At 40.9% G+C, this 17,467-nt stretch overlaps 1 protein-coding gene across 9 annotated transcripts in view; it reads right to left on the bottom strand.

The window, feature by feature from the left end:
* Nucleotides 1-17,467, bottom strand: part of Oma1 (OMA1 zinc metallopeptidase) — an 82,796-nt gene that overhangs the window by 40,444 nt on the left and 24,885 nt on the right. For 7 of the 9 annotated variants that reach the window (XM_031378019.1, XM_031378018.1, XM_031378012.1 and 4 more), the window contains one exon: nt 3,616-3,765. In XM_031378019.1, coding sequence (XP_031233879.1) covers nt 3,616-3,765 — 150 coding nt within the window. Of the gene's footprint in view, nt 1-160; nt 821-3,615; nt 3,766-17,467 lie in introns of those variants that run through there. The other 2 variants (XM_031378016.1, XM_031378017.1) reach the window with 2 other exon arrangements.

The following is a 17,467-nucleotide window of genomic DNA, read 5'->3' as shown; positions in this document are numbered from 1 at the left end:
TTCAAGTCAGGACACATCTCCAGTCTCTGCTTAGAACCCTCCATTAGCATCTCATCGCTGAGCAAAGTCAGAGTGCTCACTGGGACCACTTTCTCTAGGCATCCCATTTTAATATCTTTTTTTAACCTGTGTGTGTGTGTGTGTGTGTGTGTGAGAGAGAGAGAGAGAGAGAGAGAGAGAGAGAGAGAGAGAATGTGACTGTATTGTGTGTGTGTGTGTATACACCTGTGTTCATATGTTTGTGAATGCAGACAGACAGAGGCACCTGCAGATCAGAGGGCTTTTTCAGGTGTTGGTTAGCACCATTTTTCAAAAAGAGAAAGTGAACAATTTCTTGTTCACTGCTGTGTACACCAGGCTAGCTGGCCTGAGTTTCTGCAGATTCTTCTGTCTCCGCCTCCAATTTGCTGTAGGAATGCCGGGATTAGAGACCATGCCCAGTTTTACCTAGGTTCTGGAGATCCAAACTCATGACCCATTGAACTATCTCCCAACTTTGCCATTCCAGTTTCAGCTTATTTCCCAACAGCCCTCCCATCTTTGCTCACACAGTAGCTGCATACCCAAGAATGAATTATTTGAGCCTTAACCCCCAACATACACAAATTTTGGGACAGAGTCTACAAGAAGGTAATTAAGGATAAACTGAGTCCTAAGTATAGGCTCCTTATCCAACAGGACTAGTGATTTAACAGACTAGAGAAAGCCTGTCCTCTTCTATCTCCCCTCCTGTCCATCCTTCACTGGAGAATAAGCTTGATGAAGATGTGGACCTCTCTGAAGTTGCCACCACAAAACCTACAACATAGTGATTCAGCATCTGTTGAATGTATAACACATTTAAATATCTTTAATGTTGATAAGCTATAGTAGGAAATATATTTTATAATGGCATCCAAAGAATCTGGTAAAATATTTATAATCCTTAGCACATAAAATTAAAAATTAAAGACAACAATATTTATGTTCCTGTCACAGAGCCGCGCGGTCTTCCTTTCTTGGTCTTCTCCCCATACATCTGATCCACAGCAGGCTCTGTCCTCCCTATAACTAAGCAGAGGGCTCCTATGTAGGATAAACTTGCCCTCCCCTGGTTCTCTCCTCAGTTCCTAGGTGAACATGTCAGTTTCAACACTTCACCTCTGGAGAGCAAACTCTGAAAGCCCTGTGTCTGCTACAGCCAGTTTGAGCTCTAGACCTCAAAAATACACACGGTGTCTGACTATCCACATGTCGGGGGACAGAAGCCATTTGTAAAATTCAACCCTGGACTCACTTTAGAAATAAAGCATCCCAAGCAAATGATCGTGTAAAGAATGTAGTCTTCCTGGCATGTACGCACATCTTACATACATGGCTGCTTTCTGCCATTACAGAAATCAGGCCTAGGAGAGCAGCACACTCCAATCTTTAAGACTGTGTGTTCTAATTAACAGTATACCCTTGTACTAACTATCATTCTCACTCCTACCACTGAATTATTCCCCAAGTTGTAGTAGAGTTTTATTGCTTTCAAATTGAATTTAATCACTTGGGGGAAAAATATAAGAAATTTACCTGCAGTTTTCAAATTAAATTTCTGAACTGGGATGGTTTATTTTTAGGAAAAAAAAAAAAAAAAAACCTGCCCTGTTTTCCTTCCTCTCTGGCTTCCAATAACATTTGCTTCTCCAGCCATGTTCCCATGCTGTCTAATCAACTCGTGACTATTTCACAGACCTCTCTAAGCACTTTTTTTTAAACCTGTCTGAAGATCCTCAGTGACTTGGTGAAAAGACAACTTCAGAATTTAGGGTAGGCTTCAAATCACAGCTGGCTAGTAGAATACGTTATCTAGTTTAAACAAGCCACATCGTTCAGAATTGCACTGAATTAAAATAAAAAGAACTTCTGTTCATCGTGACTTTAAGAGACAAGCCATGGCCTCTCCAGGGCATCTAACATCCAGGGTCCTTGCTGGCCCTCAGTAGAATCTATTACTGGTGACATATATACATGCCCTGTTTAGGTGAGTAATTACTAAAGATTATATCAGGTAAACTTCACTACTAGTTTTACTATATTTTTCCTTCATGTTAAGGATCTAAATAAGATTTGAGTCAGATAAAAGGTGCTAATCAAGTAAAGTTTACACCTTTGAAAATCCACATGTTCAAATCCACATCAATTTAATATAAGAATTAGGCCTTATAAAATGAGGCCTTTGAGGTGTGATCAGGTCATGAAAGTTGACCCCTCATCAATGGGATTAATGCCATTCTTATCAAAAGTCCTAGCATAGTGGTCCATGCATGTAGCAACACTGGGGAAACTGAGGAAGGAAGATCGAAAGTTCAAAAACACTTTCAGCTCCACGGTGAAACTCTGACTTAAAATACAACAATAAATAAAGGATGGACAGATGGATGAATGGATGGATGGACAAATTCACTCTAGACTTCACTTCCTTATTCACCATGTAAGGTTATACTCGGGACGGCCATCTATAAACTGGAAAGTAGGTCCTTACAAGATGCCAAGTTTGATCTAAGATTTTCCTGTTTCTAAGTTTAGAAACAAATTCCCACTGTTTCTAAGCCACTCTGAGATGGAAATGCAGATCAGTTGGTAGAGCTCTTGACTAGCATACACGAAGCCTGAGCTGTCTCCCCAGCACTGTACAAAACCAGGTGTATGTAATAGTACAGGTCTATACTCTCAACTCTCAAGAGTTTGAGGTCAGCCCCAATTACATAAAAATTTGCAGCCAGCTGAGGATCATAAAGACTGTCTCAGACAAACAAACAAAAAAACTAACAAGAGCCAGACATGGGAGAGCACATCTTTAATCCCAAGCTTGAGAACAAAAGCAGAAGCAGGAGGATCTCTGTGAATTCTTGGCCAGGTTTGTCTACATAATAAATTCCAAGCTAGCCAGGACTTTGTAGTATGACTTTGGCTCAAAAAAACAAAACACAAACAAACAAACAAAAGAAAACAAAGAGTTAATACCCATTTACTCCAAAACTAAAAGTTAAGGGAAGACAAAATAAGATCAAATTATGATCAATATACTGAAAAAAATTATGATCAATATATTGAAAAAAATGCCTAAAGTTGTCTTCTTTTCCTTTTTTGCTGTTTTTTTTTTGTTTGTTTTTGTTTTTGTTTTTGAGACAGGGTCTCATGTTTCATGAGGTCTCATGACCTCAAACTCACTGTGGAGCCAGGGATGTCCTTAAACTCTTGATTTTCCTGTCCCCACCTCCCAAGCACTGGTCTTACTGGTGTGCAACACCACACCCAGTTTGCAAAGTACTAGAGGTACAATACAGGGTTGCCTGTGCGCTAGCCAAGCACTCACCAACTGAACCACATCTCCAAGCCATCTCAAGTTTTAAGACATTACCAAGTTAGTTACAATTCAAAGTCAGACATGAGAGTTAGACCTTACACTGAAGAAACTCGGCTGTACATAGCAATTTCCGCCCCAAGCCTTGTGGGTGCACAGGACTTCCCTGTTCAGTCCAACTCTGTGATACCAATAGTCAATAATTATAGTAACCAAAATAATTGCATACTGAAATTCACTTTTTCTATACCAAAAAAGTAGCAGCATTAGTGGGGTTAGCTCACCTGTGGTATGAGTCTGTCCAAGTACTCAGCTCGGTTCCCATGAGAAGGATGTGTCGACAGCCACTCTGGCAACTTGGGGTAGCCATGAAGACTCTCTGAGAACTCCATCTGCTGCCAAAACACTGAACTAGCTCTTACGTCCACACATGCCTAAACACAGAGTTAATAAAACACACAATGAGTTTAGTTACTTCAACTTAAAAAAAAAAAACTAACTCAGCCAGGTATTCAAAGGGCTAAGAAAAGAGATCAAAGGGAAGAGGAGGTAGGGGAGAGAGGAGGAGAGGAAGGGAGAGGGAGAAGGAGAGAGAGAAGAAGAAATATAAGTTTACTTTTGTGCCACTACACATTTCAAAATTATTCTAATTTTCTACCACCATTGTAACAAAAGAGTAGTATATTCACTACTAAAAAGAATAAAACCTCTAATAAAAAATAAAAATAAAAAAAGAATAAAATAATGTATTTTCAAATAATTTTAAAATGAAAAAAAAAAAAAAGAAACTTCAAGCTGGGAATTGAACTCAGCAGTGGAGTAACATGCCTAATGCACTAGGCTCTAGCGTTGATCCCAGTACTGCAAAACAGAATGAGGAGAAAAGCAGAGCTCAAACAATGTTGCACTGCAGCAACACCAGCTCCCCACCCTGACCTCCATCCTGCAAACATTTTCAATAAGCCAGCTGACGTTAAAAACATGTATTAAGGGGGAAATCTTCCATATAAATTAATGTTTCTATTAAAAATAATCTGTTATTAACTTTACTATAGAAATTTTATGCTGAATGATACAATTAGAAAAATTTTAATAAAGGTAAAGAAAATTCTTAATGTGTATCAAGCTGTCCAATTTTCTCAACTACATGCATAAGAAAAAATACACTTAGCTCATTCAAAACAAACTATTTTTAAGGATGTGTATGGACCTAGTAGAGAAGGGACACAATTCCATCATAACCATATACACATGTTACACATATCTTAAGTACACAGAGTGCTGTGGAAGGCTACTGCAGAACTGTTAACAGTACTTGTCCTGGATGTCTAACTCAAGTGTCTGAGGTGGGAAGGAAGTAAAGGTTTAATTTTGAACTATGTTAAAGTGTTTCTAATAATTCTTTCCAAATACTCCATAAGAGGACTCAGAAGGTTTTTTTAGAATTCTGTTCAATTTTCTTCATGTCTTAATTTACTCTTTATAAATACTAGGAAACAAGTGCTTATATTTTATATTTTACTTTTAAATAAATTAAGGACAAAATTCTATCAGATTGGTCAAAGCGTGGAAACAAAAAGCCTTAAATTGTGTGGCTGTGGGGAGAAGGAGCATCAAGTGAGAAAATGTCCCCACCAGACTGGCCTGTGGGACATTGTCTTGGTTAATCATTAATTAATGTGGGAGGGTCTAGTCCATAACATGTAGGATCACCCCATGGGCTGGTGGTCCTAGGTTCTATAAGGAAGCAGACTAAGCAAGCCAGTAAGCAGCACCCTCCATGGGCCCCACAGTAGCTCCAGGTTCCTGCCCTATTTGAGTTCCCTCTCTGACTTCCCTCAGTGTCTACTGTCCCTGGAAGTATAGGATGGAATTAACCCTTTCTTTCCCTGGTTGCTTTGGGCAGTGATGTTTTTACACAGCAATAGAAACCTAACCAAGATATATGGTCAAAGCTAGTCAACATCCATGCTGCCTCCCTGCTCATAAAACACTGATAAGACATTTTTCAAGGTTAGGAAATAAAGAGAAAGAAATGATCTGAAATTAATTTCTATTCAATGTTCAAATCAGTGTAATTCTTTAATCACTTTAAGTACTACAGGTCTAAAAGAACCTAAGGCAGAGCTCAACAAATGTCATAGAGCATGAAGTGCTAGCCAGGAAGGTCTCATGTCCCAACAGGGCAGCATTTTTAATCCCAGCACTGCCCCAGTGAGAGTGCAGACAGGAAAACCACCTGGAAATGTGCTGGTCAGCTAGCCTGGGGCAGGCAACATGGCAGCAGAAACAAGAAAGACAGGCAACATGGCAGCAGAAAGATAAAGACCCAACTCCTGAAAGTTGTCCTTCGATGGCCACATTAACACTGTGGCACACGTGTGCCTGTGTGCAAGCATGCCCCTACATGAATGCATATATACATACAAAAATAAACTTTAAAATGTTTAAAGAACTCAAAGTGTTATCCTACTAAATAGATATGAACATTCACTTTTATATCTGTCTGAAAAAAAAAACAAAAACATATTTTTATGGGGGAGGAGTTGCCTTGCAAATATTAACAAAAAGACAAGTGAAATATTTACCCATTCAATCTAAGTAACATACTTGAAGGCAATATTTAAAACATTTGATATGTAGAAATAGAGAAAAAAATTATCCCAGTAGATAACAAAAGTATTTCAAACTGAAAACAGCTTCATCCCCCTATGTTTGTCACTAGCTGACTCTCAGAGTCCATCAAAGAATACTGTAAAGCCAGGAGAGGGTGCTTCTTGGAAGCGCAGACATTGATAGAGAGATGCAAGTATAACCACAACTAAGAATCACTGGGCTGGGAAGTAACTCAGCCAGAAGAGAGCTGCAGGCCTGAGCGTGATCCCCAGCAGCTCATAAGCTAGACACAGTGGTCATCCCTGCAATCCTGCATCGTGGGAAGCTGACAAAGAAGGGTCAGAAGGTCAAGGTCATCCTTAGGTACACACTGAGTTTGAGGCTAGCCTGAGCTACATGAAACCCTATGTTAAAAAAAGAAAAGAAATGAAATGAAATGAACAAAGAATACCATAGCACTTTGAAAAGAAACTTGATAGGTTACAATAATGGACCCTAAATAAATGAAGATCTACAAAATGATTCACAATTGAATTTAGGATACACTGATAAATAAGTTCAGTAAACTATAAAAAATAAAAATAAAATCGAGCTAACAATTAAAAAAACAAGTCTACAAACAAAGATAATTTTAAAAGAAAAAATTGGAAATTAAAAATACAATGACTAAACTAGAAAACTCAACAAAGATCTTCAATGGTTATTCTACTGGGACAAGGAGAGTAAGCTGAAGGACATTTGAAACTCTCCACAGGAACAAAAGGATGAGAAAGGACACCTGTGTGAACCACGGGCCATCACCAAGATGGCAGACATGCACATTATGGAAGTTGTAGGAAGACAAAGAAGGACTAGAAAGAGAATTTAAGAAAATGATGCTGGAAACTTCCAGATGTCATCACTCAGGGACAGGAAGTACAGCTGTCACCAGTCAAATTCAACCCAAAGGAGGATATACATTTCTCTTTAAAAGGCTGTTTCAACACTGCCTATCAGAAGATTTCTTAGCAGAAACCCAGCAGAGATGACAATGTATTCAAGTAACAAAGGAAACAACTGCCAACCAAAAGGCTCTTTCCTACAGTACTGACTTTCATAAATGAGGAAGAAATGAAAACTTTCTGAGACACACAAAAGCTATGGCGTGACTAGGGTAGAGTGGCATGCACCTAAAATGCAGCATAGGAGGTGGGAAGAGGAGACCACACGGAAGACTATCTCAAAGGCAAAAGGGGCTCACAAGCACCAGCCTCACTGTACAGGACTTGCAAGGAAATTATTTGGACTGAAATACAAACTCAAATATAGCTGTTAAGTAATAACATGAAACAAAAGTCAAAAGCAGTGCTATATGTAAAGCAAAGCCCCCTGCAACAGCAGGATAAACACCGAGGACACCAGGCTAAGGAAAGCCAACTGGGCACAGGACAAAGGCACCAATTCAACTTACATGAGGCATCTAAAATAGGTAAACTCAGCCAGGGCAGGCCTGTGCTGAGGGACGCAGGAGGAGGTGTTCACTGGACAGTAGGTTCTAGATACGTGCTCTATCTAGATACACTGCTCCCAGGGATCATTCTGTAGTACACATTTAACTGTGTAAGTGAGAGGATCTGATGCTATTTTTACTACAAAAAGGGGGGAAGGGAGCAGCAAGAAGGCTCAGTGGCTGACGGCACTTGCCACCAAACCTAATGAAGTAAATTTAATCCCCAGAGATTGTGTGATAGAAGAGAACTGATGCCTACAAGGGGTTCTCTGACTCCACATGTGCACTGTGGAACACGCATGCGCAAACAAGTACATAAATAAATATAGACAACATGTGCACAAACAGGTACATAAGTAAAGGCACAAGCAGATACATAAACAAACAAACAAGCAAAACAATACCTAATGGGCTAGAGATGGCTTGGTAGTTAAGAGCACTTGTTGCTCTTATAGAGGACTCAGGTTCAATTCCCACCACCTAAAAGGTGATTCATAACTGCCTGCAATTCCAGTTCCAGGAAATCCAATGCCCTCTTCTGGACATTGTGGGCACTGCACAGACATGTACATAGAAAACATACAGGCAAAAGTTACATATATAAAATAAAAATAAATAAAATCTTTAAAAAAAAAAAAAAAGACAGGATCTCTATATGTATCCCTGGCTGACCTGGAACTTGCTCATATGCCAGACTGGGGTTGGACTCACTGACCTCTGCCTGTCTCTGCCTCCAAGTGCTGGGTTTAAAAGTATGTACCATCACACTCAGCATAAAATATTTTTTTTAATTACTATCTAATAAAAGAGGATCCATTTACCAAGTTTGTGGGAGCACATGAAGAAAAGATAAGGCTCTTTCTAGACTACCTTTCCTTATTCAAGCAGAGCCAGTGATAATCACAAGTCCCAGGTCACATAAAGGCAGATGTTGACGGGAAATGTGTTCTAGAATACTGCAGAATTAGAGGAATGTTAAGATCACAGGGTTTACAACTAGTAAGACATGGGACTGAAATCCTGTCTACTATTTAATTAATAATGAACTATAAATAGACTACAAGCATTAACTATGTTAACTCCTTCAGTCTTCATAATTACTTTAGTGATGAGTGATGTTATTTTACATCAGTTTACAGAGTAGATGAGGGGTGTGAAGGAATCTGAACTCCAACAGTCAGGTGCCAGTTAGTGCCCTGGACCAACAATTCAGTCTCCAAGGCCACCAGATTCACCCTCTGAAACTTAATGCTGCAGATCATCAGGATGAAAAGCAGCCAGTCCAGAACCCAGAATACATTGTTTCTGTCTTCCTTTCCCAGAGTAGCCAGGAACCTATGATAATTAATTACAAGATGTCTAGCCATAAGAGATAGTGTTATAAATTCATAAATAACAAAGGATCTAGTTAAATCCAGAGTATAATAACAATATGTATGAATATGCAGTAAAAGACAATAATTGACAACGAATTTCTTCTCTTTGATTATAAACTCAACAGGATATGATATCCATAAGGCATATAGTACTATAAGAGCCACCCTTAAAACCTGTACATTTCCTAACACACCAGAGAAAGACCAAGCTTGAGACTGCCTCTATCCCACCTATGACCGAAATGCTCACTACCAAGTACAAACTGAAAGGGGCTCTGAACTTTGTACCCATTAGCCTCCCAAACACAACTCGTCTCGGCCTTCACCGCCTCAAGAGGAAAAGCCTGAGATTAGCAGTTCTGAGTCTTCTTTGAACTCCAGTAGCATTGTGGATCTGAACATATGTTCTAGCATCCTCTCTGTATTCCACACAGACATGTGGGAGGCAAGTCAATAGTTTGAGACAGTATTACAAAGGACTGTTACAGAAGGGCCAAGAGCTGGGAAAACACACTAAGAATGTTATGATATTTTAAGGGAACAAAACAGGTATAATAACGGGCATCTTTTAGAGGTGATGCTATGGAAGACAAAAATTGTTTACAGCAGCTTAGAAGACAGAAGGTCTGCATCTCACAGGAATGCCCCTCCTATTGGAACTGGGAGAAAGCCACCATCGAGAGATGTACCACGTTATTGACCTCCCATTTCATTGGTAAATGAAAGAAGGTAACAGTACCTGTACCCCAATGGCTGAAATGAAGAGAACAAGAATTATTACACGTAACCCACTCAGGACAGGATCCAGCACATAAATATTACTGAGAACTGTGAACAGCATCGCCAGCGTCACCTGAATGGTCCTCCACAGGAAGCCGGTTCCTTCTCTGTGCATGGGCTCAGGCGTCCCAGTGCTGAAGGCATGCCTGCACTGTCCTCAGCCTCTCCTAGAAGCCAGCCCCTCTCATCTGCACACAGGCTCAGCCTGTCCCAGTGTAGATCCTGTCTACAGTCACTCTTCTTTCTGTAAGTCACTTGTCCTTTAAACAACTTTTTCCAGTCAATAATTTAAAACTGCTCTTCTCTGATCAAATGTGATATAGATACTTGTAGCTGAATCATTCTCAGTATTTGTAAATAGAAAATGTTGTTTATCAATAACACTTAGTATATTCATACTTCTTTCTTGTCTCTTGTAGTTTTATCATAAGACTCAGTACTCAATGCAAATCCAACAACTAATAATCAAGTTAATCTTCATTCTCTGGGGGAAATGAGTTCAAAATAAGATTTGGGCACAACATATGTGTTGTGGAAGTTACTATAGAACATGTCTATGGAACGAGACTTTTTATTTGCTGTTTATTCCTTCTTAAATGACTAATCTAGGAACCTAGACTCTCATCCAAGTACAACACAAAGACAGTTCACTGTGATGAAGACTCAGTACTAACCTGGAAGATAAGGCCAGGAGTCGTGTTACTAACCAAATATGCTACTAGGTAAATCACGTCACCACTTTGGACTCTAGTTTCCCTGCCTGTAAGAGGAGAAGTTGAGTCAAATTAGCTCCAGTTTTCCTCCCTGGTCCCAAGGCTTATGGTTCTATAATCTACTGTTTTGCAGGAATTTTAAGTTTGGGTTTTTATTTCTGTGATAAGGGAGATTCTGCTGTTACCCACTTTCCTCACTAGATGGTGCAATGAGCACAGCTATCTCAGGTCACAGGCAGAAAACAGCAATGCTTCCAAAAGGATCCTTAGCAGCTCTGGGGCTGGACAATCTCTCCCAGGGAGGGCTCTCAAACCACTCTAGTGTATTTATCATCCTTACCTCCTATCCACTGAACAAATAACACATCCACACCTCCCCACTCTCCATAATAATCAAAAGCAATCATACATAATGCCCTCCAAGGAGCCTGCCCCCAATTTAGAAGCATTAAAAGAAAATTAGCTTTCTTATTTTAGATTTCAGTACGGATACTCAAAAATGAATATAGATGGTTTGGTTGTTTGTGAAATTAAAAAATATAGTCATTTCTACAAATGACTGCCAAGTGTCAAAATTTCCTCACAATGACAAATGAATATACATATCAAAGAAATCAAACAGTCAAATATCTTTTGCCCAGCTGATTTGAACCATTTATTCTATGCTCAGTCCACAGTAAACTTACAAATTAACCACTAATTCTAAATTAAGCATTCTGTTCATTTTTATAATGATAACTCACAGCTCTCCCAAATAAAATGTAAACTATAAAAATGTGAGCATGTAAAACTGACGTCTTCACAGTCAGTGGAGCAGAAGCAGAAAGAATCTTAAGGAGAAGGCTCACAGCCATCCATTGAACTAAGTACACGGTCCCCAATGAAGGAGTTAGAGAAAGGTCCTATGGAGCTGAGGGGTTTGCAGCCCCTTGGGACGAACAACAATATGAACTAACTAGCACCCTCAGAGCTCCCAGGGTCTCAACCACCAACCAAGGACTACACATGGTGGGTCTGATTGTTCTGGCAGCATGTGTATAGTAGAGGATTGCAAATTCGATCATCAATAGGAGGAGAGGACCTAGGCCCTGTGAAGGTTCTGTGCCCCAGTGTAGGGGAATGCCAGGGCCAATAAGTGGGAGAGGGTGGGGTGGCAGGCATGGGGAGAGGGGGGGCAACAGGGATTTGTTCTTGTTGGTTTTGTTTGTTTGTTTGTTTTTTGGAGGGGAAACTGGGAAAGGAGAAATTTACATGTAAATAAAGAAAATATCTAATTAAAAAAATATTTGTGGGGGGAGGGGGACAGGAACAGGTTCCCCCCCAGGGGAAACCGGGAAAGGAAATATCATTTGAAATGTAAATAAAGAAAATATCTAACTTAAAAAAAAGAATATTAAGGAGATAGAGCTTGTTTGGAAAACTGCTTATATGTTACTTAGGGAATTTTCTATATTCTGTTTGTTCCTTGGCCTCCAATACTCATAAGTCCAATGGGGTAGCACATGAGCAGCAGATCCACCTCATAGAAAGTTCCCCTTAACCACACTCACAAGTCCCATGCAGAATTGTAACGGCAACTTACAGCAACCAGGCCAACTATGCAAGGTGTGGGTATCTGTCCCTGGGTCAGCACATTTGCAAGAGCACATTTACAGATGGGTGACAAAGAAAGCTAAGTTAAAATCATCATTATAGACAAATCTAATCCTAGTATGGCACTCTGATGAGAACTGTAGGCCAGGGTTGGGGAGTTTGCTCAACTCTAGAGACTTTCTTGTCTCATAGCATGAGGCACCTGAATCCACACATACACAAAAGCATCTGGTCAGTACACGTCAAAAAGGTGCAGGGTGCAGGGTACACATCACAACAGGAATCAAGCCCAAGACACAAGAGTAACCCTTCAAGCAGGAGCATCATTATCCTCTTTTCAGACAGGACACAGAGCAGTTAAGTGGCCTGCCTGTGGTCTGCGGTCACATGTAGGAAATCAGAGTTCCAAGATCTCTGTGATACCCTAAGTCTCCACCCGAGAGTTCAGTCAAGGCTTAGTCCTTAAGACCACTATCAAAGCCTCTGCCTCCCTTTGCCATCCCATCTTGCCATGGACACTCCTGAACTGTCTATATTGTAGCCACAGAGAGATTTCAATGCCAGAACAGGCCTGGTTTTCCTCACCTCTAAACAAATTATTTCCTGTTCCAAATCTTCCTGAGACCACACCAGCAGCACATTAGGATAATTCCTACTTATCCCAAAGAACTCTGCTCTAAATGCTTCTTTCTTAATCCTTTCCTGGGCTGTCATTCAAACATGGAAACAAGTTCTAACACTCTGCTTCCTTCTTTCATGGGATGAACCCACCTGTGTCTTTACCACAATGCTCCAAACTTTCTTAAAATTATTAATCAGCTATATCTGTATCCTACTAACATTGTGACTTCCAATTACCTGGCGCACAACAAATACATGTTCAGTTCATAAATGAAAACCATGTAATAAAGGAGGGCACCCATGCGGGACTGGGTAAGACTGCTGTAACGTCAAGAAAAACAAAAGCCCTCAGAATTAGAGGCCTGTCAGCCCAGATGCCATGTAGAAGTCCAGAGGCCCATGCTGGCTCTCCAGGGCTGCTTCTTCATGTGTGGCTGGGCGGAGTGTGGAGTGAGAGGGAGTCGGAATGCAGTCAGTGAAAACTATAATAAAGTTGCAGCGGAAGGTCATTCTGGTAAGATGTTAACAGTGGACTTGGAAACATGTTGAGACATACTTTATACATGGAATTGCCAGGACTTGGTGAAAGATCAGATGCAAATCTTAAATGAGCAAGAATGACAACAGATCGTTGGCATTTAAAACAGTAACTGAATACAAGATGGAATGTTTGTCAGGAAAAAAAAGTATCAGAAAGAGGTAGGTAAACCTCCAGGATCCAGTACTGCATACCTCCGCCTGAGATCCTTGTTGACTAGGGAAAGCAGACATCGGGACACGCCCATGCAGAAGCCTAGTGCTCTAGGAACTTGAATTGCATTGACTGAGTAAGAAATGTCCAAGCATCATCACCCAGGTGGGGAAAACTGCTGATGCAGAAAAGTAAAAGTAACTACTGTGTTCAAGATCACACAGCTAACCAGCAAAGCAGTGTTCCAAATGTGGGTGGCCTAGCTCAACCGCCATGCTAATGTCAAGATTCTACTTGCTTGATGTCATTGGCTCCTCCACAGCACCAGTGCCTAAGACTAAACACAGGGGTAACCGTGTTAAGTTCAGACTGTAGTCCAAGCATACGTTTAAACACTGGTCTCCAGCTAGCAGTGCTGACTGGGAAGGTTAGCAAGTCTTTAGGAAGTAGAGTATCACTAAAAGAAGGAGGTCATTAGGCATGCACGTTGAGGTTTTATAGCCTGGCCTCACTCCCTGTCCACTGTCTGCTTCCTGCCTGAGGACACAACAAGATCAACTGCCTCATGTTCCTACCTCTGTACTGGATTGTATCCACCATGACTGTACGCCCTCGAACCATAAGCCAAAAGCCCCACAACTACTTCTTTCTTAGGTGGCTTCCTGCCAGGTACCTAGTCACATCAACAAGTAAAGAGATGACTGCAGCTCATAACAGAATACATGTTTCCACAATGAGCAGGTAAAAATAAACCAATCTCTGCCCCGTTGCTGTTTGAATCACAACTTTTACCATTGTGTTTTTAACAAAGAAGCTAACACAATCTGTGTGGGCCTCAACTCCTTCACCTGCAAAGACTATGGCAGCAGTAACCACTTCATAGAGTAAGAGCAGGCAGCACACCTGAAGCACTGGCAGAGCAAGCAGTAACTGGAGTGGAGGTGCCATTATCTCAAAGGATGCTTTCACAGAATAAAAGCCGTATAAATACTATATTCGGAGCTTTCATACTGCTTCTCTTTTTGACAGGAAATAAATACTTGTACTTTAGAGATGGCATTTTTCATCCTGAGTGTTTCATAACAAAGACAGATTTAACATCTGTAGCAACATTTCTTTGTGTTTGACATAAACAGACCATATTATCACAACTGGAAGTCTCACACTGCACAACACATTTAGTATGCTTTGGAAAATGCAACCATGAGAGAAAAAGGAAGGAGAGAAATGAGGAGGGAGGGAAAAACTCATGGAGTTTAAGGATATATGAATACAATGACTTTTCCAAAATTATTTACAATATTAGTAATTCCTAGAAATAATCCAAGTGTTTATTAATGGTAATAACATGAGGACAAGAAGGACAGTAAAATAGAACAAAGGTGCTTGCTGGGGAGGAAGAATGACTAGCATTGACTCTAGAGACCTGGAGCCGGCTCAATGGAGGTAACTTTGCCCTTTGTTATTGCAGATTAGGAACCCAGCAATGGTGAACATTCACAGTTATGCATCCTCCATTCATGCTACCCAAACCACATACTGTAGAAGAAAGCAGCAGTGAGGGAAGTAAGAAAAGGGGTGAGCTAGTGTCTACTCTTGTTTGTCTGTAACTCATAAAGGTGAAGACTGAGGGGAAAAAACAGACAGGGAGACAGAGCCAAGGACAGCACAGTTTCACCAAACCATCTACACATTCTTACAGAGAAATGTTAAAAGTTAAAAGAAAATGCACCCCCCAAACCAACAGAGACGGTGCTATGAGAACAGAAGATAAAGCTTGGGGCTGCTGTTCCTGAGACACGGTCTAGAGGAGAACTGCAGTCCACACCATCGGGACAGGGCTTGGGGAGGGGGCCTGTCCTCCACAGCAGCACTCTGCTGGATAAAGGCACACATGACAAAGTGACTTGTGTGAGTCTAATGCAGAGTAGAGATAGATGAGAATAAGATACTGAACTACAACAGAAAGCATTCGTGAGACAAGCATAGAAACTATGAAAACAAAAGGGAAGGGAAGAGGGCTATGCCACTCTAAAGCAGTGATCAGTACATCTCCAGTCCCGTGAGAGAAAACAATGGAGCAAATGCTTTACGGTAAAATGTAGTCAATGAGAATATCAAACAGATGAAAAGGCCACGATCAGAATAGTGAATACAAAGAAAACAGTAAGTAGAGAGTTTGCATCAAAAAACAGAAAAGACAAAAATGCAAGTTTAGCAATCATGAATAAAGGACGTCCCTCAAAGAAGACGGTTACATTTAAAGTGCCCAGAGGCCACCATCAACCTGTGCAGAGAAACACCTGTGTCCCACAGACTCTTAAACAGCTTGTCAGCTTTCAGTAATGGAAAAGGAAGTGGTGGTCACATGACCCTTACAGCCGAGAACAACTTTAGAATCTTGACTAGGAGTAGCTATTATTTAACAATTATAGGAAACTATAATTAAGCCAGAAGCCAGAAGAGAACTCAACCCTGAAAAACTGCAGAAGAAATAAGATAAACCATTCCGAAGGTGTCTCCCTGCTTCTGGAGCAAGGGCCACACTGGTTTCACAGAGGGAAGACAGAAAGCTAATGGAGGATGCTAACGGTCACGAGAACAGGACTGACGTCCTCGGGCTGCCTTGACTCAGAGCCCACACTGGCATCTAGCGTGAAGAGGACAAACAGGAAGCTGGTAAGGTCGAGGGGCTGAAGAAAATCAGCAAATGAGAAATCTACTTTTTAAACAGACTCATTTATGGGGATGATTTTTCTGAAAAACTGTTTAGAGTCCACTGATCTTTTAGCTCTTGCTATGCTTTGGACTAGAGTTAATCTGAAAAGTCGGCTATGATTTTTTTTTTTCTACATTCCCTAATTCACCTTTGTGACTCATTTGTGCCCCTGATGCTGAACAATGTACGGATGCATTAGATGCAGTAGCTAGATCTAAGACCATTTCCAGAACCAGTGAGGCATTAGAGCTGTTGAGCCAGCATGTGCACATAGATTGCTACAATCTGACTGTGGCTTAAGTCAACAGAACCAGAAAAACAATCTACCCCCTGCAACAGTCATGTAAAATACCAAGACAAAAGTACCTCCTTCCAGTACTCCTTCCAGCTCAGTCACCTGGCCAAGGGTTCACCCCTAAGAAGGTAGGCTCACTTTGTTACAGAGCATAATTGCTCTTTTAAGGAGAAACTGAACTTTTCCTTCCCAGGATTCTTGTCCTCATCCAGGGGCTTTGCAAATCTGCTTGCTTTTCCAATTTATTCAGAAGAGCATAATTTCTCTTCTTCTTTCTATCTCTTTTCTAAGTATGCTTTTTAATACTTTGGGCGTCTCCCACATTTGGGCTTCCTCACTCTTGCTCAGAAGAGATAGGTTATTTCTCTGCCTCGGGTGAAATGAGCCAATTTAAACCAAATTAGATTATATTAAAGGCAGGCTTATTGGGAAGCTGCTCTTGGGTGAACGAGTTCACTGAACCAAGGCCAGGGAAGTCACCATGGGGAAAAGGAATGGAAAGGGTAGAAGAGGGAGAAAGAGAGGGTGTGCATGCAGAGAAAAGAGGAGACGAAGACAGAGAGGGAGAGACCAAAATGCCTGTACTATAAAAGGAAGAGCTCCTGAAAGAGGGCAGCCCAGTCCCTGGACTAGAGAGTTCAGGGGTGGGAGCAGGGCATGCCAGGTAGGGACTGAGAAATGATGGGAGAATCTAGAGGTTGGGTCAGCTTTGGTATGTAAAATATGTACCTCAGCCCCTTGTCCCAGGTCAGAAACCAAATAGGAAGTACCTGTCCCCACCATTGGCTGCTTGTTCACCATATGTCTGACTTCTGTACCCATGAGACAGCACAGCTTTATTCCTCTTCTCCACCCCACCTCTGGATCTACAGTTGGCCTGCCCTGGGTTTTGTTTTTTGTTTTGTTTTTGTTTTCAACTCTAATAGACTGTCCTTGAGCTTCCATTTGAGTCTACCCTTAAACTCTTATATTAATACAATTTAGAAAAACAGGAGGGGATGCCAGTTTCCTCTTTGTCTTCTGGTGGCCATTAAGGAACTCCAAAATTTCATTAACACAAACAGAAAAGTGGCAAAACTTCCTGTGACCATGGCCAGTAATGTTTAAATAAATCTAAGAGGCCTTTCTAGTATATAGCAAAGACAAAAGTTAGGCCACAAGCAGGACAACAGGTGAGTGAGTGGTAACACAGCTAGAGTGCCAAGGGGTTTCATATCAAAAAACAAAACAAACAAAAAAACAC

This window comes from Mastomys coucha, unplaced genomic scaffold (assembly GCF_008632895.1).
Source record: "Mastomys coucha isolate ucsf_1 unplaced genomic scaffold, UCSF_Mcou_1 pScaffold18, whole genome shotgun sequence".
NCBI classification, from domain to species: Eukaryota; Metazoa; Chordata; class Mammalia; order Rodentia; family Muridae; genus Mastomys; species Mastomys coucha.
The sequence above is the reverse complement of the archived record's forward strand: the minus strand, read 5'-3'. Positions and strand labels throughout refer to the sequence as shown.